Source organism: Psittacula echo (genome assembly GCF_963264785.1).
Source record: "Psittacula echo genome assembly, chromosome: 6".
Classification (NCBI taxonomy): Eukaryota; Metazoa; Chordata; class Aves; order Psittaciformes; family Psittacidae; genus Psittacula; species Psittacula echo.
In genome coordinates, this window is record NC_137743.1 from 60,998,820 (window position 1) to 61,026,199 (window position 27,380).

Sequence of the window (27,380 nt, forward strand, 5' to 3'; positions counted from 1 at the left end):
TCAGTACTCTTAGGGAAACGTCAGTGGTTTACACTGATTCTTATAAAATCTACAAAGTGTAGAAAACCTACTGAAAAAAGATTGTATAACTAGTTGGAAAGAAGAGAGTTCAAATGCCTAGTTTTGCTGCTCTTTGTTGAAGGAAATCAGAAAAATTAAACTACTTAGTAGATTTGTAATCAGACATGAAACTCTCTTGATGGAATAAAAACATGATTTGAGCTATGTAAGTAGGGTAAAAGAAGGTGTTGATAGAGAAAGATAACACGAGAAAAGAAACAAGATTGAAACTATAGTTTTGTAAACAATAGTGCTATTCTGTGCTATAGCACAGAAAAAATATATTAACATAATAAAGATAATGCTAATTCTATTCCAAACCCCCAAACTACGTTTTCAAGATTCTCCTTATAAAAATTTTAAAAATAAAAATCAAAAGCTATTCCAACGCAATTCCAACTCACTTTTGTACAAGTTTGCAATTTGTACATATTTTTCCTACGCTGCTTCAGTATTAAAATAATTACTAAAGCATTTGTACTCAAAGACTGAAAACCAAACACCTCTACTTTCAGTCTCTGCATTTACTATGTTATATTGCATATTTTCTTGAAAAAAATTAGAGCAGTTTAATTTAGAGCAGACCTCTCTTACAATAGATGATCACCGTGTTTTGAACATCATCAAAGACTACTGGCTCCTTGACTATCCTTTCCTTTCCTTCTCTTTCAAGTACCCTGTGTTCAGACTGAAATTTATAAACACAGGAAGCATCAGTATATACTCCTTAGGCAAATACAAGCTCTTTTATAGAAAAACCTCTGTCCAAGAACTTTACAGCTAATACCTGAACGTATCCATGCATAATATCCAACTAAATGCCTGCAGATAAAACTATATTGAGTGGCTGGGTATATAACATAAGTCAGGATTAAAAAGGATATTGCTGTAAATACAACTCAACAGAAACAAAATCTTTAAGTCAGACAGTGTCTCCAACTGTGTTTATCTTCTCTGTTGCTTGGGAGACCCTAGCAATATAGACTGGTTAGATCAGATGAAACAGAGAGGTTATCAGGCCTTCTCTTTCATAGTCCTCTGTACCAACAAGTATTACCCTCTCATCTAGTCAGATCTAGTGATCGTGTTGCCTGGGAAAGCTGGACCAGCTCAATGATTCAACAGTAATCCAGCCCGCAGAACTCACTCTTGCTATGGATGTAAAATCGCTAAATCTGAAGAGGGGGAGATGAGACTATGCGATAAGGGCAGGTGAGTCTGCATTAGCTCACATTTAGATATTATCCATGAGGATTAATGTGGCACTATAGCCTTACAATTCAGCATAAGAACTGTAACTGGGAGAGCATCCCCAGTATATGTTGGCATAAAAGGCTTCAGCATGATTGAACAATGCTCTAAAACAGAAGCTGGCTACATCTGCCCCAAATAGGGCTTGAAATGTGTAGTCGCTGAATAGACCTTAGCTGGATCGGAAAAAAAAAAATCCCTTTATTGAAACCCATGTATTTTACCTGCATTGTTACTGCAAATATCTCTGAAATGGAATTGTTCTGGATTTATGCTGATGTAAAGAAGTTTTCTGTGAACATTTCTGCCTTCATTCTTCTAGTTCTTATCAACTGCATAGCTAACTTTTATTCATAATCTTATTATCACAGCTCTTGCATTATGTATTTGTACTGTATGTTACACGCTTTTGCCCTAATACTCTGATTACTGAAAATGCATCTGCAGTTTATCTTTAAAAAGCTTTCAGAGACATACATTAATATTACACACAAAACCAAATGCTGAATTCTGCAGGTCTTTTCCTCCAGACAGGTGAGCTTTGTCCTAAATGTATCCAGCAGCTGACAGCATTTCAGGACACTAACTGAAGAAGAAATGTAGAACTATATTTTGCTAGTTTCTGGCTCTGCTCTTGCTGTATGACCTTGGGCAAATAACCTCTCAGTTGTCTACCTGTAAAACAGAGACAAGACTACACACCCACCTTATTGGTTTATTCTGAGCTTTAATGTTTATGAAGTGTTATGAGACACTCTGGGAAGTGCTACAAAGTGAAAAGGGTTATCAATCATCATCAGCAAAACACAAGCTGCTGAAATGCAGTGAAATCTGCCTTCCCTTCTCACAGGACATGTTCTGTCTTGTGCTGCGCTCGCTCCAGTATTTGCAATCTTAAAAGTATCTCAACGCTGTATAGCATAAGGAAAGATAAATGCCCCTAAGCATTCTGAGAAACTACCAGAAAATATTTTTAAGAAGTGAAGCCTGTTGGAAAGTATAAGCTAAATACCTGCTTGTTTTAACTAACACGAAAAGAGTAAGCCATTTTTGAGACAGGACTCCTAAATTGCTTAAATACCTAGACATTAGCCGAAAGAAGCACTAAATATAAATTTAAATACTTGGCTCTCAATTTTCCTTTAATTCATAATGTACTAGGTAAACTATACTAAAATAATTACTTGCTTATTACTCATGAATTTCAGTGCAGCAGCTGAGACAATGTAGATAAATAAGATGATTAATTGAGACAGAATGAATCACAACAAAATATGTTGTTGTGTAAGGTATGATTAACTCCACAGTGATTCATATCATTTCAGATAACAGGCCTTTTATCAAAGACGGCTGCAAGGTTGGGAATGATTTAAAAGCATTTTATCTTAGAGCCACTGTAGTTCACAAGGGAGGGGAAATAAAATAAAGAGAAGAGAGAGGGAGAAGCAGATTCGGTGCCTGCAGCTGAAATAGCCTTGGGTTGTTTCAGCATCCTTCCCACAGCACATCTTTACAACGTGCCACTGACATTATCAACCTCCCTTGTGCAAGACACTCTCTCATTTTTCAGTTGGACATAATTTGTTAGATAGTCCAATACTGAGAAAGTTAATTCTGTGAATTAAGCAACAATATTACAATGCCATAGCTTTCCTATAACTGAAAACACAACACCTGCACAAGAAATAAGCATCAAAATTCTACAAAGACATCAAAGAAAAATACTATTTATTTTTCTTCCATTCAGAATTACCATTTTTAATTCCCAGGCTCCCTCTAGACTTTTGCACAAATCTTAACTGTAGGGTTTATAAAAAGAAATTGCTATCTGTTTACTGCAGTTTAAAAAAGCAAACAGCAGCAGCAGCTGACCTTAAAAGCCTCTACCTGTTAAAAAAGATGAGAAGATGAGATGTCTCTTACAAAATTTTTCCCATGTGTATTTAATAAACTGGGTCAGAATATCTGACTATGATTTTTAACTTCACCGCAGACTCCCTGTAGGGGACTGGTGCAAACCTCAGTCTCTCACTCAGCCTACCAAATGAAGATAATTACACTCACCTGTGGGGCAAGTTTCTGAGAACTTCTGAAAGCATGACAAAAAGGAAAATCCTGGCATATGAATTGAAATGCAAAACACTGACACTCAGTTTAATTTCATTTAGGATGATTAATGTTCCTGAAAACTTAATTCAAAATGAATAAAGATGTAGAAGACAAAGGAAAAGGTTGAACTCAAAAGGAAGACAGCTAGCAAACAATCACTGACTGAAAATAACCCCTCAATATGGACCAGCTCTGGTAAGCTAAAAAAAGAGGAATCAAGGTCTCTTAAGGGCTCTTTACATAACATACATGCAAGTTAGCTCTACAGTAAAATAAGCCTCTTCAAGATACTCAGTTTCAAATGCAATTTAGCATTTGCCTTCTACTAATCATTACAAACATTCAAAACTAATTTTAAATGCTTACTTGAAAATACTGCAAACAGAAACATCAATTTAGTGATATTTATGGCATGACCAGCCATCCTTTGCTATGTTCTTTACTTCCTGGCCCCATCTGATATAAAAGAACAGACTGAAACGTTTGTCTCCCTTTCATTATTTACTGAAAGTCAAACTGTATTTCTCTTCCTCCACACACCAAATTACATCTGCCACCTGTCTTTTACCTCCTAATTGTTTCCTCAGAATCAGACAATTCACCAGTGTGAAACGACATTCAAGTAATGTGGAAAACTATCTGCTAGGTCTATAAAGTAGCAACAGTAGCAACTACACTCGTGCAAATTCAGATCAATCCAGTTATGCCATTACAAATGCACACTAGTTTAATATGAATCACCATGAGAGGCTTATTTATCTTACAAAAGTGATTACGTCCCATTCAAGAATCTTGTGAGCCGTGGGCAGATTCCTAATCCTGCAGGTACCAGTCTGGCCCCAGGTGATAAACCAGCAGAGGAAATTTGTAGGTGGGACTGAAGGTTGTACACAGGGTTGTATCTTAATGTAATGTATCAAAGTATGTGAAGTGAAAGTTGTTTACAAACACACCTTATAGCTTACAGAAAGGGAATAGCCCAATTTGTTTGGATGGTGTAAATCCTAGCGTGCTGAACATAGTTTTATGCCTGAAAACTTAGGAGTGTGTCCATTCACTCCCCTGGTTAAAATAAGCACAAAACTACAGACTGACTGCAAGTTCAAAAACCAGGAGCCTGTTAGCCACTGTTACCAGTTTTAGATTTACCAGTTTTCCTTGCCATTAAAGAGAATTTTCCATGTCATGAAAGAGACTTGGCTTTATAACGGCTAATAAAATCTCTTAAAGGCTGTGTCAAAACCACATACATTTGTAGGGATGTTTATGTTAGTATTTCAAACCTCACTTGAAAATACTTTAAATTAAAGAGGCACAATGTACCATGTCAGAATAATTGTAAGATGAAATGATTACAAGACCTGTTCGGTATCTTACTGCATACAAAGGCACTCTTCTTTTTAAAGCTCAGGATTCCCAACTCCAGAGACACCACTAAAGCTTTTGCTATTGCTTTTTAAAACACAGAAGTGTTGCACACAACCTTCTTTCTTTTCAGCACATTTGCTGTCACACCAGCATCAATTTCCCAGTGAGTCTGCAGAAGCATCTGTCTTTGCAGAACTTGAGCTTACAATCCTGTAATTAACTTGTTCAGAGACTGCATGTTTAAAACTAACAGCTCTTTACACTGGAGAGGAAGATCTAATTTCCAAGAATAATTGTTATCTTCGTTTTCTTTATTATATTTGTGCTTTAGAAAAATCCATGATTTCTCCTCTACATAACCTCCTCAGCTTTTACTGATTGCTGTACACTGCATACTGCAAGTTACATTGCTTGGTTATAGGTTTTGTTGTAAAGCAATAGTTGAGGAGCTCAGCATATCTATAACTCTAAGGTTTCTAAATTCTAAGATTTCTCAGCGATGTCCTGCCTGCACATAGGAAGAGAACCCAGCAGATCTTTACCACATCAATATCACAATAAATATTCTCCTGAGTCATGAATGACTGCCATATGCAAGGATGAATCATGTAAAAGCTTTGTAGTGTCCCTTGAATTCTGAAGACCTTTCCCAGCTATCCAGCTGCACACCCCAAAATAGTCAGACTATCCCCCCCCAGAGGCAGTTCCTACCCTGAGGAGATGCCAATGTAACTTAAATCTTTTGGGAAGACTGGGAATTGAGTTCAGGTTGCTGTGCCCATTATTGACTTCGACAGATCAAGCATACCAGACATCAAGCTTTAGCCCTAACTGGATAAGTGCAAAGAGGTCCGGGAAAGAAAGATGTGCAAATTCAGGCTCCTGTAGTTGCCTTGTAGAACTGCTGTGTAGGAAACATTACACGACTCTTTATAGACATGTTATTTTAAAAGCTTTCACTCCTTTGACCATTCAGTTATTGAAAGTTACTTTGAGTTGTAAAATATGTATTCTAAGGTGATCTTTTACAGACGAATTAAGCAGCAACTTGTGACAAAGCAGTTATCATCAGGAGATAATTGACCTTATTTGAGAGTTAAGCATCCTGAGGCAAAGTAGAGTGTGCTTAATCCTGGCAGGTTAATTATCCAGTGATTATGGTAGCTTGGAAGGTATTACTGCTAACAACCATTTGCAAAATGACACTATTAAGAAAAAACTTAATTTAATAAAAATTAAAAGCAATGACAATAATCAAGTTCTCCAGCCATGTATTGCTAGCTAATGACTGCAGAATGGCCCTAATTGGTGAGCAGCAATGAACACACAATTATTCCTATTCTGAATGTTCTGTACTAAATTTATTATATGAAGTACAGTTAGTAAGTATCAAAAATCCAAGAGAAGATGTTTGACTAGTTATAAAAGGGATTTAAATAAATAATCAAAACGCCAGTGGTCACTGAGCTAATGCTGAAACTCATACATGTACTGAATTATTATCACAGATATCAGTGTCTTCACTGCAGCTAAGGGTATGCTGGCATTTACATTCTAAACTAGAACATTTATTCTGAGAGGTTTATAACTTGCCCATTTTAATTACCATCTGGCTGAAACTTGAAATAACCAATTTTCATTCAGATGTAAATTTTTAAGTAGAAGATGTAATTTAAAATCACTTTGCCAATTGTTTTTAGTTTAGGAATGGCTGCAATTTGGAATTTTGCTGCTCTTGGATGTTTTTGTATTACTCAAAAAAATAAACAGCTCAGTGCTTAACAATAAAATTGTACTGGTCTATAACGTGAAGATAAATGGAGGGAAGAATAAAATTGTGTCTAAGAGCATTGTTCATACTAATAAAGTAACAACCACACCCCTTAGTATGCCTTGCTTATATATTAGCTTATGCACTTCCAGTATTTAACTAAACTAGCAAAACTGATGGCAAATGTAGCAAAAGGTAAAAGGCAATCACAGTAAATGGGCAGAAATTTGGTGTTGGCTAGCTGAAGTGGTTCATTGCCCATCAAAGCATACACACACACACACAAAATTCCATAACATACTTGTAGGTGAAATGAATATAGGAGGAAAATAAAACCCAAAAACCACCCCCCAAAAAAACCCTAAACAAACCCAACTCAAAGGAGGAAGCTACTAGAAGTTAGAACATGCCAGAATAAGCTTCTCTTGAGTTTTGCAACTACTCTTTATCGCAAACCACATGTACAGAGCAGAAATACTGACAATCACAAGGTACAGCAGCTACTGAAGAAAAGAACTACACCATGCCAAGGCTGGAGTTTCAAGGCACACAGAAAGACACAAGAATAAACCACTGCAAATAAATCACTGCAAACAGCATTTCAAGAACTCAAAAGCAGCAATGGCCAGCTTATCCAGCAGAAAGCAGAGACTAAAAAATGACCAGGGTTTTAATTGATTAGCAGAAGTAACAAAGCATAAGAGGCTGGTACTCTGAAGTACATAGAATCATAGAATAGTTAGGGTTGGAAAGGACCTTAAGATCATCTAGTTCCAACCCCACAACCGCATTGGGCAGGGACACCCCACACTAAACCATGCCACCCAAGGCCTCATCCAACCTGGCCTTGAACACCGCCAAGGATGGAGCATTCACAACCTCCCTGGGCAACCCATTCCAGTGCGTCACCACCCTAACAATAAAGAATTTCTTCCTTATATCCAATCTAAACTTCCCCTGTTTAAGTTTGAACCCGTTACCTCTTGTCCTGTCACTACAGTCCCTGATGAAGAGTCCCTCCCCAGCATCCTTGTAGCCCCCCTTCAGATACTGGCAGGCTGCTCTGAGGTCTCCACGCAGCCTTCTCTTCTCCAGGCTGAACAGCCCCAACTTTCTCAGCCTGTCTCCATACGGCAGGTGCTCCAGTCCCCTGATCATCCTCGTGGCCCTCCTCTGGACTTGTTCCAACAGTTCCATGTCCTTTTTATGTTGAGGACACCAGAACTGCACACAATACTCCAAGAGAGGTCTCACGAGAGCAGAGTAGAGGGGCAGGATCACCTCCTTCGACCTGCTGGTCATGCTCCTTTTGATGCAGCCCAGGATACAGTTGGCTTTCTGGGCTGCGAGCGCACACTGAAGCCGGCTCATGTTCATTTTCTCATTGACCAACACCCCCAAGTCCTTCTCCGCAGGGCTGCTCTGAACCTCTTCTCTGCCCAACCTGTAGCCGTGCCTGGGATTGCTCCGACCCCCCAGGTGTAGGACCTTGCACTTGGCATGGTTAAACTTCACAAGGTTGGCATCAGCCCACCTCACAAGCGTGTCGAGGTCCCTCTGGATGGCGTCCCTTCCCTCCAGCATATCAACCGAACCACACAGCTTGGTGTCATCAACAAACTTGCTGAGGGTGCACTCAATCCCACTGTCCATGTCACCGACAAAGATGTTGAACAAGACCGGTCCTAACACCAGTCCCTGAGGGACACCACTCATTACCGGTCTCCAGCCGGACATCGAGCCATTGACCACAACTCTTTGCGTGCAGCCATCCAGCCAGTTCTTTATCCACCGAGTGGTCCACCTATCAAATTGATGTCTCTCCAATTTAGAGACAAGGATGTCATGTGGGACAGTGTCGAACGCTTTGCACAAATCCAGGTAGATGACATCAGCTGCTCTGCCCCGTCCATCAGTTTCGTAGCCCCATCATAGAAGGCCACCAAATCGGTCAGGCAGGATTTCCCCTTAGCGAAGCCATGCTGGCTGTCACCAAGCACCTCCTTGTTTTCCATGTGCCTTAGCATGCCTTCCAGGAGAATCTGCTCCAAGAGTTTGCCAGGCACAGAGGTGAGACTGACTGGTCTGTAATTCCCTGGGTCATCCATTTTCCCCTTCTTGAAAATGGGGGTTATATTTCTCTTCTTCCAGTCGTCGGGAACTTCACCTGACTGCCATGATTTTTCAAATATGATGGCCAGTGGCTTAGCAACTTCATTCACCAGCTCCTTCAGGACCCGCGGATGGATTTCGTCAGGTCCCATGGACTTGTGTACGTTCAGGTTTTTAAGATGGTCTCGAACCAGATCCTCTCCTACAGTGGGCCTAGGGTCTTCATTCTCACAGACCCTGCATCTGCCTTCCAAGACTTGGGTGGTGCGGTCAGAGCCTTTGCCAGTGAAGACTGAGGCAAAGAAGTCATTAAGAACCTCAGCCTTCTCCAAATCCTGGGTAGCCAGTTCTCCCGATATCTTCCGAAGGGGGCCTGCGTTGTCCCTAGTCTGTCTTTTACTTGCTACGTACCTATAGAATCCCTTCCTATTATCCTTAATATCCCTAGCCAAGTTCAATTCTAACTGGCCCTTAGCCTTCCTCACCTGGTCCCTAGCTTCCCGGACAACATCCCTGTATTCTTCCCAGGCCGCCTGTCCCTGCTTCCACCTTCTATAAGCCTCTTTTTTCCTTTGAATTTTCCTGAGCAGCTCCTTATCCATCCAAGGAGGTCTCCTGGCCCTCCTGCTGCACTTCCTTCTAGTTGGGATGCAACACTCCTGAGCTTGGAGCAGGTGATCCTTGAATAACAACCAACAGTCTTGAGCTCCCCTGCCCTCTAGGGCTGTGTCCCGTGGAACCTTATTAAGCAGGCTCCTGAAGAGGCCAAAGTCTGCTCTCTTGAAGTCCAGGGCAGTGAGCTTGCTGCACGCTCTTCTCACTGTCCCGAGAATCTCGAATTCGACCATCTCATGGTCACTGCAACCAAGGCCAAACTGCCAAATTTCAGGATGATCACTTAAGTTTAAACAGTATCTTTTACCCAGAAAGACACCAAATGGCTTCAGAAACTGTACACAGAAAATGCAGGGAGTCTTCCAACTTTAATACATACAATAGTCCCATACAATATTTTATGTCAGCAGCTGAATAATAACACAGCAAACTGAAATGACAGGGGAAGTTAAGGTAGTCTTAATATAATTTCTAAAATTGGAATGTCAACAGTATAACAGACTATTGCTTATAAAGTGTGCAAATATACAAAAAGTAACAACCTCTGTTTTATCTTCTGAAAAACAGCACTTAACGAACCACTGTAATTCAAATTTAATCCAAATGTAATCCAAACAGGTCAGAGAAGCAATATTAATATATAAGACCAGGAAGGTTTAATCCCAGAAGTTCCTGTGAAGCCCTTGCACCTGAACAGTGACTAGACTTGGTATTACTTTAATTTGTGAAATCTGATAAGGCCAGGTTGAATGGGGCTTTGAGCAACCTGGTCTACTGGGAGGTATTGCTGTCCACAGCAAAGGGGTTGGAACTAGATGATCTTTACAGTCCCTTCCAACACAAACCATTCTAAAATGATATTTTTGTTGAGATTATACTGCTATTAAATCAAAATATTCAGGAGCATCTTTGTCAGGATGGATTGTGAAAGAGAATAAAGGTAACAGTTGGCAACAAAATGTCTGAAAAAATACTTCTTCTATATCATTAACTATAGTTATAAAGGTTTTCCTTACCCTACTGCATCTAAAAAGTTGCCATTTTCTTCATTTTAAAAAGTCCTAGATCTGTAACAATGTTAGCCCTTACTGTGGATACGTGGATAATAGTGTAAAAACTGACTTGTGTTAGTGCAAACTCCTGTGTGACCATCAGGAATAACCACTGACAGGAATAACTCAGTTTTTCATAATTTTCCTGTACTACTGTAGTTACTTTGAGAGACAAGCCCACACTTCATTTAGATGTGTTGTACTTTCCAAGGCTTTTTTTTTTTAACCTTTTTCTGCTAAGCACACAAATAAATATTTAAGAGCACTTTCTGAAATGGAAAAAAAAAAATAAATTCAAAAAGTGATAACACGACAGTGAGTGAAATCTGAATTCATTTGGTCTATTACCATAGACTTCCAGGCAGAATTTCAGATAATCTGTTTGCCACCTGTTGCATAGCAAAGATAAGCCTTCCTTAGATGGACTGCCAGTACATCTACCATAAAATCGATGAGAATCTTCTAAAATAATCAACCATTTCCTAGTTTTCTCCTCCCACTTCTCCCCAAAGAGTCTTCTTCCTCACAGAAAACGCTATTAAATGCATAGTATAGGTATGGAAACAAGTTAGAGAACTTCAGCAGCTCTGCAGTAGCCCTTCGTATGTCTTCTTCCAGCAGAGTTAACTTCTGGGTGACTACATCATGCACATGGACAGTTATTACAAAGCAGCCAATGTGTTGGATATTTCCTCTGCTAACCTACAGTAACTTATTCATGTGTCTCATGAATGAGCAAGTTGCAAACCCCTAACAGATCAAGTGACATCTTTGGCTTCTACTGAAATACCACAGTTCTACGACCATGGATTTAATTTTCTAGTGACACTTGACATGGTCAGTGTCTTTCTCTCTAAGTAACAGAGAACCACGAAGCAGGCTCCTAGACACAAACAGCTAGGTACAAGAGATAGAAATGCGTCAATTACTTTTGTAAGACTCACCGTCTCGTTTCCAAAAAGGACATCAACATAAGGCATGACTTTCATCATAGGCTCCTTGTAGAACTGGCTAATAAATGGTGCAGAAAGATTCAAGCTGAAGATCTTGTTGTTTGCAGAAGCCTGAGCAGCCACTTTTAATACTGCCTCTGGTGACACCGTCAGGAAGAATCCCTGCAAGCATCCAAACAAATCAATTTATGTTACTAATTTCATATTAGGAACCATATGGAGTATGCTGCTTCTAGAAGATCTCCCCCGAGCCACCTATGTCACACCCATGTCCCAGTAAAAACTTCTGGAAATACTGCCTTTACATTAAGGTATTATGGAGGCAACAAAGAAGCTGCGTAGAATCAGAGCCCTCCAAAATTAAACATTACTCTCTACCTCTGCATTCCACGTAGTACACTTTCCCTTGGCAGCTAAGACTAATGCTTGTATTTTAAAAAGTGATACATTATAATGCTAAATGCCCCCTTTAGTAATAGAGTCAATCAGACTGCGGTGCTTAATTCTGAAGTCCAGTATGATGGCTCTATACACAGCTAGGAGATTAATAAAATCCCGTGCCTGAAAAATTATTACCTTGTTTATAATAAATATGTTGAGTACGCTGTCATTGCTTTGTAGGAAAAACCTAGGGTTTCCAAGTTTTCGCACATGTATTTTGTCATCTACCTCCCTCCCCCAAAGTACCATTCTTTATTCTGAATGCGAACATTCAAGTATCAATTGTGAAACAAAATAAACAGAACTTAACCAGAAATTATTATTTGTCTACTAAATTGTGAATGCCAATTTCAACTCTGTATAAAGAACACTTTGAGGCCTGCCATTTTGAATTTAGCATTGCAGATGGTTACTTCACCCGCACATGTTCCAGGAGTAATGTAAAGATCCCCTACAGTTTCATTAATCCACTAATTAGAGAAATGCTTAGTCTTAACCCTAAACAAATTTTGTATGTTTCCTTTTTATAATCCCAAAAGCAATTATACTAACTGTTCTCACAACTCAGTGAATAATAGCAATTTTCAAGCAAGAGCAGCAAGTGTTAAATTTAAGGGCAGAGATAATGTCTAAGTCACAGTAACAAACAACTTTGAGAGGGGTCTGATAGATAAAACATCCTCTCAGTTCTATACGTAACATCACCACCATGACACTCTAAAAGGCATAATACTGAAACAGACAGCTTCCATTTTTTATCCATATTATTACGTCTCTGGATCACAGAATAGCGGTATTTTTATCCTGCATACTTCAGCTAACAGGCCATCTTAGCATTCTACTCACCGGAAAAAAATAATATAATGAAGAGTCTAGAGATTAAAGACTACTTAGAAAGCACTTCTATTTATCTTTGCTTACTTCATGCTCTCCAGTCTAACAAACACATGAGTGATTTAAAAATTGGAGTATGATTTGCTACGTGACAATAAAAGTCCAAAGGGCACAAGTATGCTTTGCATCTTGTGGAATTACTCAGTACCTTGAACAACTGGAAGCCTGTAAACATCCAAGCGTCTTTGCTATTTTTACATTCTGAAGAATTAAAATGAACAGCTTATATAACATCTCGTCTCCATAGCAATCTCTACCATCTTTTAGTTTTTCATTTAATGAACAGAGTTAGATTTTTAAAAAAACTGTTCCAAACAGAAAATAAAAACTTTTCAAGGCTAACATGTTGCCAGCTGTGGATAAATCACAGATTGCTACACAGGGGTCTGTGCGAATAGTAACCTGGTCAAATAATTAGGCTTCTTACCATTTTTAGGCTGAAAACTCCATCTGAACTAAACCACATCTGATTGTAATCTGATGTACAGAACACTATCCTCGTAAGATCTAACTCAGGCCTGCATCCAACTCCCTTTTCTTTGGAAAGGCAACATAAAAGTACTGAGATGCAGACAGGAGAGCTTGCTTTTCAGATCCTGCAAAGTAAAGGCCAGGAACTCTCAAAGGCTACAGCTCTGTCTTCTGGGTTTCCTAAAAAATCATTTCTGCCATTTAATTGCTTTCTTCCAAGAGTTTTATTTAAACAACTATTTGACATTAAAATATCTAGAAATTAAGAGCTGTATGTGTGAGAACTCTTTGCCAAGTGTAACAAGAAAAAAAAATTTGGAGCAATAATAAAAAGTTACAGCAGTACAATTCACACAGCAGAATTAATGAAGAAGGAAGGAAAAGTACAAAATCTGAGCTGAACAGATTTGGGTTTAAAGAAACCTAATTAGAATCCCCTCCTTAAGTATTTAAATTGTTTTGTCTCTATTTTTAGTGAAACTCCAATTACAGCTATGGCCAGTATAGTTTCAAGAGCCCAGCTTCTTAAGTCTGAATTGTAACTAGATAAGTCACAGACCACCCTACTGCAGTGTGCTACAATTTGGTACAGGTATGAAGTCCACTAAACCAAACAGGTTTTCTTGCATTTCACTGGGATTCACAACAAAGCCACTCCATGGCTTCCTTATAATCACAGCCCTCATGCTCTTGCAGCTGTCACTGCTTTTGGTCCAGATACATGTATACAAAGGAGTGCCTATGTCAACCACTCCTACCTGCTCTAACAATTGACTGTTAGCCAACATTAGCTTTGGGTGTGAGAACAGGTGTATCTCAGTATCACTGGTATGAAAGAGTTTGTATTTCAGTAGTAAGAAGTTCTATTCCCACTAACTAGAAGGTTAAGAGATCCTTCAGAGACATTCTGTACCTACCTACACACCTCAGTCTACTTCTGATAGTTCTGGGAACCTTTTTACCCTCAAAACCCAAAAGTGCCTCAAAAAAAATATGAGGAAAATCTCTGTAATCAAAGGATGAGACAGTTAACATACAAAAATTCCAACAGCCTGAGAAACTTACATTGCGTATAAAATGAAATCATCGTGCATCAATCAATCAGTCAATCAATCTTTGTGAAAGAATGTTGTACATACAAGGGCATAGAATAATCAGACAGTGGAGTCAAAGAAAGCAAAAGGCAATATTGTGCTAAGGAAACCTATTAAACAGTAAAGGCTATCAGACATACTAGCAGCACGCGGTATTCCTCTGGCTTGCACTGATTGAGACCGAGTATACCAGATGCTACTGCTTTGTGATGTGCTGCTATTTTCTGCTGCTCAAAATGCAATGAGCCCCTTTTCTACGCCAGAAGGAAGGTACCATTATACCACAAGCCAGAGAGCAAGGCTGAGCGAAAATACACACAAGGAAAATAGGATGATAAGACTGAATTATTTATATGCATGCTTGTGCATATATACCTGCAAAACACAGTACTTTTCTTATGTACTATAAGCATCCCTTCTGTTTAAAAACAGTCCTTTGGTGTAGAAAAAATTATTTTCTCATGGGAGAAAGAGAAACAAAACTGAAGAAACAACGAAAATACATTGGTCTATTGCAGACACACGGATACGAGTGATACAGTAGCTTGTTTGTAACTTCAGAGAAGTTAAAATTCACTATTAAGATGCAGATGACAGCGGCAAACAAAGTCAAGAGAGAGTGCCATATTAATCTCACTTTTACAATATTCAGGAATTCTTTGATGCACCTTTTAAAATATGCCAGGGTACTGTGAATATAGGATAGTCTTTTACACTCAAGTTTTTTCTTTTTATAGACACTAGCATTACCAGAAGGATTTGTTGGGTTTATACAGAATAAATTAATCTTTACAAGTCATCTCTCTCATTTTTATCACACGCAGACCCAAAAGGTTTCTTCTGATCTACTCTAAGTTCATACAGCTCTAGCTATAGCAGATGTGAGGGCAGCAAATTACAGCGCCAAGTGTCAGCACAGAATCAGAGGGCTGAAGGACCAGCTGAAGCCAGAACTCTGGCTTTGGTGAAAGTATTTCTGTTTAAGGTGTTCTGTCCAAACTGAGAAGTCTTGCCATCATTTTTCACATGAAATAACGTGTCTGCATTGAAATTCATCTGGATTACACACATAGTGTTTGCACAATGACGACCAAGATTATTTATTTTTTTTTTAAGCCAGTGAGTATTTCCTTAAAGCCAAATCTGAAATGCATGACCTCGTGTACATTTGGACAAATCCAGGCCAAGATGATAACAACCAACTTCTGAATTATGGATTTATTACCGCTTAACAGCACAGAAGTTATGTTTGAATAAGAACATACACTGATAGTAAAAATTAGGATTGCTTTCAACCCTACTACCCACTAAAACTATTTGCCTGCTCTTCCTCCTAGCTCTTCCTCTTTCCTTGTCACTCCCATTTGCAGAGCAGTTCACATGAAAATAACTTTATCATATGAATGACAGGATTTTGAACCACGGTGTTCTGAGCTGATTTTGAAATGCCGTTTGGTAACAATGTAAAACCAATAAATTGCAAGTGTGAATCAAAATATTTAACTTTCAGCAACACATACACAACAGTCTGCTGCCATTTAAGACAAATTATGCCAACATGAAAGGAACACATCATTTAATCCAAAATTATTTTATAGCAAGCATTTACATAAAAATGCAATTATGACATCACACTTTCATCCATCTAAAGGATGGAATTTTTCAGGCACATAGAAAGTTTGACAGTTACGTAGTGACAGTCCTGATAAATACTGTGATTCAGTACAGCCCTACAGAAAACATCTAACTTCAAGTATGCTGGCAGTTCCAGTGAAAGAGTGAGACTGCTAAGGTGCCAAAAGAACTTGCTCTGTTAAATGACAGACATAACCAGCTCAGAGCTTTTGGACCTGGTTTAAGTTTCCTATATTCTGTACACAAAGAGAACTTCAAGGCACACACTTCGGCAGAAGAGACTTCCTTTAGGTCTGCTCTGCCATCAGTCTCATCTGCTGCAGTCTAGCAGAAATACTGGGGCTTGGAAGAAGTGAAGCTGCAACACATGGCAGTTCTTGGGATGGAGAATGAACCACTAGGTAACTGCTCCAGACAGAAGAACTTTCACAAGGCTTCCAGGTGCCCTTACAAACAGAAGAGACTGAAAGACTCCTGTCTTCTAGTCTCTGAACTGCACAGAGCACAGATTGGGTGCAGTCTATGTCCCACCCACTGTGAGACAAGGCACTGAAATCATCTTCCTTCAGAATAGGAACCAGAAGGAATCTTCTCGGAATGCTGGAGCAGAAGCTCTTCATCTGTCTTAGTACTTACGCAAGTTAAAAAGAGCAGGGAACAATTTAAAAACTATCCTCAACACTGAAATGTCTCAGCACAATACTTGGAATGTGGAACACTATCAAGTTAGCAGACTTACTGACCCCTTACCTCTTCCTGTGAGTTTTGAGCATTTCTACTTGTAACCTGTTCCTGCTTGGAATTATTTGTTAAATTATTTTCCTTACTGAGATATGACAGAGTGGTATCAAATAACAGAGATATTAACATACAACGTGGAAAAAGGTCTAGAAATAATTAACAACCCCCCACAAATTAAATAAACAACATGACCTTTATTAATGAAGGTGCTTGTGCTTTAAGTCATTTTTTACTTTCTCTAGGAAGGCCAAAAGCTCTGTGTAACTATCCACTTGGGAAATGTTCAGTCTGTAAATTAGTGAAATACATGAATGTTATTTTAATCTATGTACCTGTTCTTCATGTAATAGATCATTTAAGAACTTACAAAATCCTTACACAGTATCAATTGCATTTTGGAACTATATTTTATCTTTTAGTGATCAGCAAGTGGTTACTTAATGAAACAAAACCCGCTGCTTTTCGTCCGGTTCGTACTGGAGACAGTTGTTTTAAATCAGGAAGCAGGGACAGCAAGAATGCAACAATTTCTCTGAGTAATTGTTTTGGCTTGTTCCTGTATGCATTGTTTATTTTATGAAAGTATTGCTTTATAACTGGAAAATGACTAAGCTGTAAGCTATTGTTTTATCATTCTGAGTGGCCAGTGTTTCTGTTTTTGATAAAAGCTGAGTTTCAAACAGTTTTCAGTAACATAGGAAAAAACCTAACTGTCAGTAAATGTGCTTATATTGACCGTGACATTTTCCTCTATGATGGTGCCAACATGTCAGGAGGAGAGGATTGCTTTCAGACTTGAACAGCTTCTTTGTTGCTGAACTGGATTCTGATTGCTGCCATGTTAGCATCTATCAGATTACAACAGTAGCAGAAAACCTCCAATATTTGACATTATATGTTGAAGAAAATAATTATTTTATGTATGTATTGGCAATTTCTTTTTCATGACAAACAATTTGGAAATCTTTTTCCATTCCGATTACTATCGATTAAAGGAAGCACTGCAGGAAGTTCTTCTAAGTCATACTTAGGACCAAATAAATATGTGACTTTACTTATCAGATGCATACTCATAGAGTGTAGATAAGAACTTTAACAATGAGGTGGAGGTGTGTGTGAGAGAGCAGTAATACACTTAGGCTTGCTGTAGAGAAATGTCATCCCAAATAAAAAATTCTCTTATTTCCCTGGGAACTACCAAGTTAGATAAGCTCACTTTGGCAAGATGAATTCAGATCTTAAGATGATAGTTTGACATAGCTCCCTAAAGTCTGTGAAGAAGCAAAAAATCTCTATATTCGCTCTAAAGTTCAGCATACAGTTTTATGTGAGTTTATTAAACTCAGTGATGAGATGTATATTTTTATTTACACTGAATTTATAACAAAATTTTGGAGGAAGGACTGAATATCATCTAGGAGACAAGAGCCTAGATGCTTTATTACGTTGATTAATAATTCAACCTTTTTTGCCTCTGTTTACCCGCTTACAAAATAGTTATAATGATAAATACACCTCCATTGGCAGAACCAGTGGGAGGTTTAATTACTTAACATTACTGAAATGATGTATTGAAAGAATATTTCAATATTGAAATTCACTGTTGAAAGATATTATAAAGTACAGGGTATTACCATCAATAAAATATAAACTGCAAATCAAACAAGCTATGATAAGGAGCAAGCCACTTTTCTTCTTTTCTTCTAGCATCCTCAAAACACTGCCACCCTTCTTCTTCATTGAAAACCAATTTAATCCTCACTGAGAAAAATGCATCTTAAAATATTTGTTAAATTGTTGATTAAAGAAACTGTTTCTTTCACATTTCATTTTTCTAAATTAACTCTTTATCAAAATTACGTTTGCCTGACCCATCTATTAATATGAGGACAACGTGTTTAGACCCAAAAGTAGTCTCACATGTACTAACTATTGATTAATGAAACAACAACCAGAAGTCTAAAAATTGATAATTGAATTATTGGTGGTTTGGAGTAATGAGATAATTAATTTTCAATCTTAACTTCCACCGTTCCAAGCACAATTCAGAAAGTATGGAATAAGGTATGGCTTATTTAGGCCCTTGATGTTTGTGCAACATGTGCTTTTTTGTGTATGGTTAGCTCCATTAATATAATTTGGCATCTCATTAATTATGTAAACATCAACCATATGTTGAATTCACTCAAGTTTGGTGTGTACATAATATTTACAGTATATTAGTAAATTGAGAGAATCTATACAACTACAAATGTATAGCGGGCTTCTAATTCTCTAGACAGCTAATCCTCAGTTTCAAAGCTGTATAAGTAAACATTTAAAACAAACCTATTCCTTGCTTATTCAACTAGCCCTGAACAAGAAGAAGACAGATAAAAGGATGTTTTTTAATTAAATGTGCTTATGTCAGCACAACGGTTTATTTTAAAAATACGTGTAAAACACTCAAAGACTGAAACCATATCTGACCATTGTTGTATAAGTAACTAATCACCATTAACTGATTGGGTGTCAGAAGATCTTGTAGAAATGCAGATTTCTTGATAAGATTACTTGATAAGATTATACAAAGTCTTGTGGAGAACCGTTCGAAGCTTGTAGATCAGTTACTCTTCTGCTGTATGCATGCAAAAGACTTTTTTGTTATGTGACTATGTGCACAAATATTACAAATACTGTAACTTCTGGAGTGGAGCAAGAAACTAATTTGGGATTGCCCTGTTGCATTTATAAATTTTAGTTCCCCTACTAATAGAAAGAAAAAGGAAAAGGACAAAATGCAAAGGAAAAGGAAAAAAGAAAGGAAAAAGAAAAAAAAACCTCCCCAACCTCTTGCTCTATGCTAGTAAATACTGCTATACCTGTGTCCTCAAGAGTGTCAGGCTTCCCAGGTGATGCAAAGGAATGCAACTGTTACATAATATAAACAAACACAGGAATGAGTCCAATGCCATGAAAAATAAGTCCACAGCATGACTTCTATACCTTATGGGCTTCCCTGTCAACAGTGTGGTCATATTAGGAAAGGTTTCACTGTTTAGGGTGATGAGGCACTGGAATGGGTTGCCCAGGGAGGTTGTGAATGCTCCATCCTTGGCGGTGTTCAAGGCCAGGTTGGATGAGGCCTTGGGTGGCATGGTTTAGTGTGGGGTGTCCCTGCCCATGGCAGGGGGGTTGGAACTAGATGATCTTAAGGTCCTTTCCAACCCTAACTATTCTATGATTCTATGATTCTAAATTCAGCTTAGAAAACAGATACAAAGTATAGTAAAACATAGGTATGTTTTTCCCGAAGCACTCTCATACTGAAACACTTTAGCAGAAACCCTTCTTACCTCCCCCACCTACCTTTCAGATCTTGTAAATTATAAGAACCTAACAGCATGGGGATTAAATATTAATCAAAGTCATTACCATCATTGTTAGAACATATTTCAAGAGCCCCAAAGAAAAAGCATATTATTTCACTAATGAAGATGATATCATCAGAAAGACTACACTGATACTATAGCATGGTACGTATGAAGAGAAAAAGAAGAAATGATCAAGAGGTAACACAAAAGGTTTCTGAAGCTTATTGCACTATTCAAATGCTTAACTGAGCCTGTTTAAGTAAAGCAGACTCACCGTGGGCAAAACAGAGCTCTATTTAGAAACACAGAAGCATACACTGTACTTATAAAATGCAGTTTTGCTGTGGAAAAAACCCCACAACACCAGAAAAAACAAGGATCTAAACTCCATAAATTATATCAGTGAAAATCCACACCAGCTCTAAAGCTTTGTGGAGATCTGAGTTCATATGGTGTGTAATAGGGCTACTGAAAGCACAACCCAGTGCACCTGAAACTAACATTGTTCACAGAATGACTTATACTTTGCATTAAAGTAATGACAAGTTTATGGAATTACAGGACTTCTGCTATTTGCAAATTAAGGTGTAAATGATTAATAGAACAAATACCTCCTCCCACTCCCCAAGGTATTTTCTAGCTGATTTTAAACAGCCTACATATACTTATGGTATATTTAATTTAATATATATATGGATCACTATTGCATAAAATTAAGTACATTGTAAAATGCTCAGAAGAACTAAAAAAGTAATTGGCAAGATAATAAAGGGTGTGTTTCTTTCAATTTCTGGCTTACCAAGTTTAAAAGTAACTGCATTAACATTTCCTTTTAAATATCACTGTTCTCACAACTCTAGCCCCAAAACCACAGTTCCAAAAAAACTTCTTTCACAGCAAACATAACGTTTACTATGAATGTGCAATTAGGTCCTAATTGCTTGGATTAATTACCACATCAGGGTTTACAATAAAACATTTATTGCTCACACTTCCACACATTAAAATTAATCATTTAAAAGCACATTAATGTTATTGCGTGGCCTCTTAATTTTCATTATATAAAGACTGTTGCATGACACAGATAAATGAGGGTCAGGACCTATGCTAATTCCAATAATTATTAAGAAATATAGTTGAAATATGGACAGTTGGTAAAATCTAAACAAAGATATTTTCACTTAAATTAATTTGGGACATAAGAATTTTCCGTAGAACACATTGAATACAACAAGCCATGTAAGTGCTTAGCATTAATTATTATAGTCTGAATGAGTACTTTCTTCAAATCCAAAGGGGTGAGGGGATACTCCTAACTATTAGCTTTTTAGAGCCAAATACTATTTACACTGAGTTCCTGTTTCTAGTGAACTCATGAGCTCACACGTCAGAAACCCACTTTTAACAGCAGGACCACTACTGTAACCAGAGAGAATAGTGTTAGTCTCATACTTCCATATCTTATCTCCTCAGAGGAAACTTCTCTGCTAAGACACTATATTCTGTAACGTCATATTATTGTGGGAGTAGTGGGTTTCTGGAGAAATCTCACATGGAATAAGAATTTTCACATTAGGGATCAAACATTAGAATATCCTTAGAAATATTCTTAGAAATGACTGAACATCAAGCAACTTTGAATTTATTCTAATAAACCTCCGGTGGTCCATTTCAACCTGCATTATTCTAGAAGTCCGTGGTTTACTAGATCTGTGCATATTTGAAAAATATGGATCAAAAAAATATGCGGGCAAAGCATCCAAACTTCTATCAGCTCTTAAGGAGCATTTGAGAGCACAGCATCCCAGATACTGCATTTACCTCTTACAATCATGTAAGAAATTAGCTTTTTTACCCTGAAATAACCACCACAAAATGTAAACAATTTGCAAGTGAATGATGTAAATGCATTAGTAGAATCATAGAATCATAGAATAGTTACGGTTGGAAAGGCCCTTAAGATCATCTAGTTCCAACCCCCCCGTGCCATGAGCAGGGGCACCTCCCACTAAACCATGTCACCCAAAATAGACACCTCTAGTAGTAGAGTAACACCTTAGAGGTTAAGGTCATCCTGCAGCCCTTCAAATTCACATGGAGCTTCCCTGAATTCCAAATTATGAAGTCAATGAGATCTTAATAATGCCTACAGCCCTGTATGCAGACAGTCCTTTGGACAGCAATGAGCTCTGCTACAAGAATATTAATTATGAAAAAATGTTCCCTGCTCTTTTTTGCCCTTTACTTGAATCTCTGCCCATCCAATTTGTGTCACTGAAAATAGATTAAGAAAAATAGAAAGTAAAGTCATCATAATGTATTTAACAGTGTTAACTTGTGTGCTAATTAATACACTAGAACCATGATTTTCTAGATTAGAATATCAATGAATAGCTTTAACATATTGGACACACATAAATAAAGACAAATGAAAAAGCACTCCTTTTTAAATCAGCATTTAAGCTTATGTTTTAGTGCTTTTATAAGAAAAGGAAGTTGGGATCTCTCAAAATCACCTCCTCAGTTCTGAGAGTTTAAATCCATTCCTTATGCTAAATAAACACCATTTCTACTTTTCAAGCAGCCAAACTGGAACATTTTGGAATTGTATAATAAATAACCTCATTTTAGGGAATGAAAATTATTGGTTCATGACAAAGTAAAACGCAGCATGCATTCCTCAAAGCAAACATGGAAAGTCTCTGTCTCAAGTTTTTGTTATACTTTTATGTATATGTTTCAATGACATGCCTTTATTTCTAGGAAAGCCTGGTGTTTGGTTTTTATTGGAGTTTGCTCTCTCTTCAGAACAGCTAACTATGGAAATAAAGGATTTTCTCTTTACTTCTGTCTCTGCAACACCTCCTCATCAACATCTATGGTCCAATCCAGTCATGGAGTCTAGTGAAAAACCAAGCATAGCAGAGTGGTATCAAAGAATTCTACAAATAACAGGAAAAGAAAGTGCCAAAGGTACCTCCAAGCCAGAACTCAGAAGCCAAGGATAACTAGTTTACATTTCTTTGACTTTCTTATACTTAGAGCTCTAATTTATTTCAGGAAGAGCAGTGGAGACACACATCAGGTATTCTGACAAAACTTACACTGAAAAGCAACATCTACATGATGCTATTTAGAACACATTCAGCAGAATAAAATTAAGCTTAAGAAGCTCGTTCTGAAACAGATGTTTGAATACTGCTATAAATCACAGGACAATATATTCTCCTCTCCAATAGTCACGTCTATCCATAGCAATAATGGTTGTTAATCAAAGGGTTAAGTAGTTGTTAATGAAATGAACAACAAAAAATTACTTGACAAGATTCCACCCTCATTCCAATCTCTACCAAAGCGTCAAATGTAATTATAAATTTTCAGCAAAGATGTCAGATTCTTATGTTAATCTTTGCACAATCTGACATTGCCATTCTTCAACTTTCATAGATGTGAACAGTTATCACTTTGTTTGTATGTCACCACAGACAACATAATCAATAGTTTTCATGTCTTTCTGTTCATACTTTTTGTTAAAATGAATTCTTTGAGTTCTGCTTACTTTTATTCCCCTATGAAACTTGTTACTGCTTGAATAGAGAGTACTTTATCTCAACAATAAACATTATAATGTATGATAAAGCAGTCAGGGAAAAAAAAAAGGTTCAACTTTTTTTTTCAGTCCCCATTTTAACATACTCTGTCCTTATCAAATTAATATCTAACAACAGTGACACGAAAGCAACACAATGGATGGCTTTGTTCACGTTAGATGTACTAATTTGAAGCACAAACTGCCTTTCATTTCTTTTCCTTTTATGCTCTATATTTCTGTAGAAAAGAAATCTTACTCCATGAAACTCAATGCAAAAAACTTAGAAATAACTGGTTTATAAAATATTACCTGTCCTCATCAAGAATTTACACAAGATCCACAAACAAATGGATTGCTTGTTCATTGTTTCCATACCCAAATAGGTACCAGGCAGGCTAAAGAGGTATTCTTTCTGATCAATCACTCAGGTCAAAGTACCACATGGGCACATTCAACTCTTTCTGCAGTTCTACGGCAAAACTCCTCCAGCTCTGCACACAACCAGCACAGCTCCTCTGTACTGGAAAGAGACACTGATAGATTTTCATAAAGGTTGCAGATGACACTTGCTGAAAATATGTTTATTGTTGGGTAGTGGCTCCTGTGAAAGTAAACTTGATCCTTAATGTGCCTACCCATATACCTGTTCTCCATGGATGCTATGTATCACCAATACTTATAACCCTATATTTTTTTAATCACTCACCAAGGCACAAAATGGAAATGTAAAGAGGAGAATAAATTTCTTGCTTGCATAGTCATTACCTTAGCTTTTACAGATGAACCCCATTGTGCCAACAGAGAAACTGGTCCTGGCGTTATAACGTTTGCTGAACTGAAATTTAGAAATTAACTTTCTTGACATGCAGACTGATTGGAAATTTCCCTTCTGGGCATCAAAACAGACAAAACTGCTCCAACAGAAAGAACTTAATTCTAAATTATTTAGGTTGGGTCTTAGGCTCTAGCTTGACCAAACAAGTACTCAGACACTAAATACCCAACAAAGAGAGTCAAGATTTTCTATTGCCAGCAGACAACTGATTTCTTCCAGAGTGAACTAGAACCAGTTAAGAGTCTGCTTCATCCACATCTTCCTAGCTTAAAACCGACATGCATAATCACAGGAGAATATGTCACCTAACTGTTAGGTTTAGCCAGCTGTAATGACTGTTACTTATTAGAAACTGCACCCTTGGCCTTGTTTAGAAGCAGTTAAATTACATGATTCCTCTGGAATGAGAACCTCAGATCTGTAAAGCCATGCACTTGACTTTGTAAATCCAACAGTACTGAAGTCTAGTCTAATACACATCCATAACCTCTGAGTAATAATACTGTGGTATGGTTCAGGCTGCTGAAAAAGCAGATTTCAGAGAAAGGGTTGTGGCACAGCAGTACTTACAGCATACATGTAAAAAACAAAGCCTGAGTTGTCTTCTGACACTATTTACTACTGACAAATTGCATTCAGATGCACAGGAGTTGCAGAAGTCTGTGAAGTTGCTTTTCTGGCATCTACTCTCCAAAGTGATGATTGCTTATATCTCACGTACCCTGCCATATACCTGTCCACTCCAACCTCAAGAGGAAAGGAACTTTAGAATATTCACTGTGAATAATATTCCTTGGAAAATATTCAACAATTTCAAGACTGTATGATACATTTTAGAATTTAGATATTTAATAGCACTGATGACTAGCAATTTTCCACAATTACCATCATAATAATTCTGTGTTCTGAGAAGAGGACACAGTTGACAAGGAGTTGTTTTAAAAACTAAACTTTTATAAAATGTCTTCTGAATGTCTGGTGTTTTGTGAGAAAAATACTTGGTCTGCTTTTCTGACTGCCTGTTACAAATTTGTCTTTGCCTTTGGATATTCTTCTTATGGCAAGAGTCTGTTCTGAGGAGATTTGTACCTTGGTTTTACTACAGTGAATTATGTATCTATTCAGAGATCATGCTTTCCCAAATGAACATCCAAGCCTATTAAAATAGTCTGCCAACACACTGTGAAGATCTTGGGAAATGGCACACCCTCAGAAATGCCAGATGTAATTCTGCCCACAAGAAAAGTCAGATGGATTCCTCCAATGAATTCCTACTTCTTTTGTCTGCCTCTTGGTTGATATATGATACCACTGCAGATGTATTCAATTTTATTAAAATTTGTCCCATCAGCTCCATTCTGAAAGAATAATTTTCAAATTTACCCTAACTTTGTGCATGTTTTGTGATGAGTTGTTCCTAAGCTGAAACCCAAGCATTAAGTTTTATGTCATTTAGTTCAGCAAGGTCCGTATCTGGTCAGACAATCTGTGTTTGTGATCGTAAAAGACAGCTATATTTCACTAAAAGTGCTTGGATATTTGGGCTCTCATTCAGTAAATTTTTCTGTTCGCACTGAAACTGGAATTATAATGTCCACTTTGGCTGAGTCTGAAAATTATCATAACTAGCAGCAGAGTTCAAACACCAAAACCTACCACAGGACTACATGCAAGACACAAAGATTTCATCATGACTAGCTCTTCAAATCCTAGCAAAAGCTTTGCTAAAGAAACAAACTGTAAGAATAACATTCTTTAGTGGTTTTAGCTTTATATCAAAAGCTTTCCTGAAATGAATGGCTAATAATGTACTTCGAACTACAGAGATGGTAGTAAATGTACTTATCTTTAAAGATACCACTTAACTTCTTCATTCCAAAGACATACCTAATGTTAAAAAGTGTATAGGAAACTCACATAGTTGAAAGCCAGCAGGGGTATATGTTTTTTGCTGAATTTGACACTAATAGAATTCTGAACTATTTTGAAACCCTCATGTCCGAAAATCATCACATAGTAGTAGAAAAGTATCCACTAGAAACCCAAAAAAAAAAAAAAAAAAAAAAAAAAAAAAAAAGGCAATTAAACGTAACTTTTTAAAAGGTTTTTTGAGCGAACACTTACTATAAATTAAAGCATGACAATTTACAAGTACTTATATACATTGAGAGAACAACTGCAGTTGCTCCACATTTAAGATTTTCCTAAGGGGAGATGCTGAGGAGGCTAGGTCAAAATTTTTGACTTGACGAAATAACTCCACATAAACAAATAGAGGAAACAAAATACAGGTATACAAACTTGCTATTTGTTCTGCACTGCTTCACATACAGAAACTAAGCTTCTGATTCAACTTGTCTTTGTGTAATACTACTACAGTGTAGAAAAGAAGGTGTTTTGTTTCTAAAAATGACATTTTTGGCATAATGCCAAATTACTTAGGATTCTGAAGATATTGTCCATAGTCATCCTCCCACTTCTGGTCATTCATTCTGTTACTAGTATTTGACGAGACTAAGATCTAGAATGTCCTTTGTGGGAAGTTCTTGCATTCCACTTTCTTCCTTCTCAACTGAGAATATTATAGTTAGATTCTATTCACATTTAAGGGAGCACAGAGTATAACAGTTAGTGATCCTCACTGGGAGATGCTTTTCTGCTTGGAGATACAGTAGGGAAAAATACTGTGTGAGAAACAGGGAGATAAATTTTAACACAAGTGTGAAAATGAACTGGGGCAACTATTTTTGTCACTGTGGTGTCACAGCTGGCCCTTTGATAGATGAGTCTCAGCCCGCATATGAAATGAATATACACTAAAAATCTTTATTAATAGGAAGTATTAATTACTTCAAGGTGATAACATACCTTGGATCTAAATCAGATGCTGCTCAAGGGCACACGGGGGATAACTAAGTATTGTCATTGTCATTTGAGTGTCTTTCTCACATGAGAAAAAGACAATAAAGATCCTATACATTTCAGTTCTAGCAGAAAACTATGCAAAAGCACATTGGGGTTTCTCTTAGAAAT

At 37.5% G+C, this 27,380-nt stretch overlaps 1 protein-coding gene across 3 annotated transcripts in view; it reads right to left on the minus strand.

Moving 5' to 3' along the window:
* Positions 1 to 27,380, minus strand: part of ADK (adenosine kinase) — a 307,364-nt gene that overhangs the window by 74,763 nt on the left and 205,221 nt on the right. For all 3 annotated transcript variants that reach the window (XM_080620985.1, XM_080620983.1, XM_080620984.1), the window contains one exon: positions 11,283 to 11,453. In XM_080620985.1, the coding sequence (XP_080477111.1) occupies positions 11,283 to 11,453 (171 nt within the window). The remainder of the gene's footprint in view (positions 1 to 11,282; positions 11,454 to 27,380) is intronic.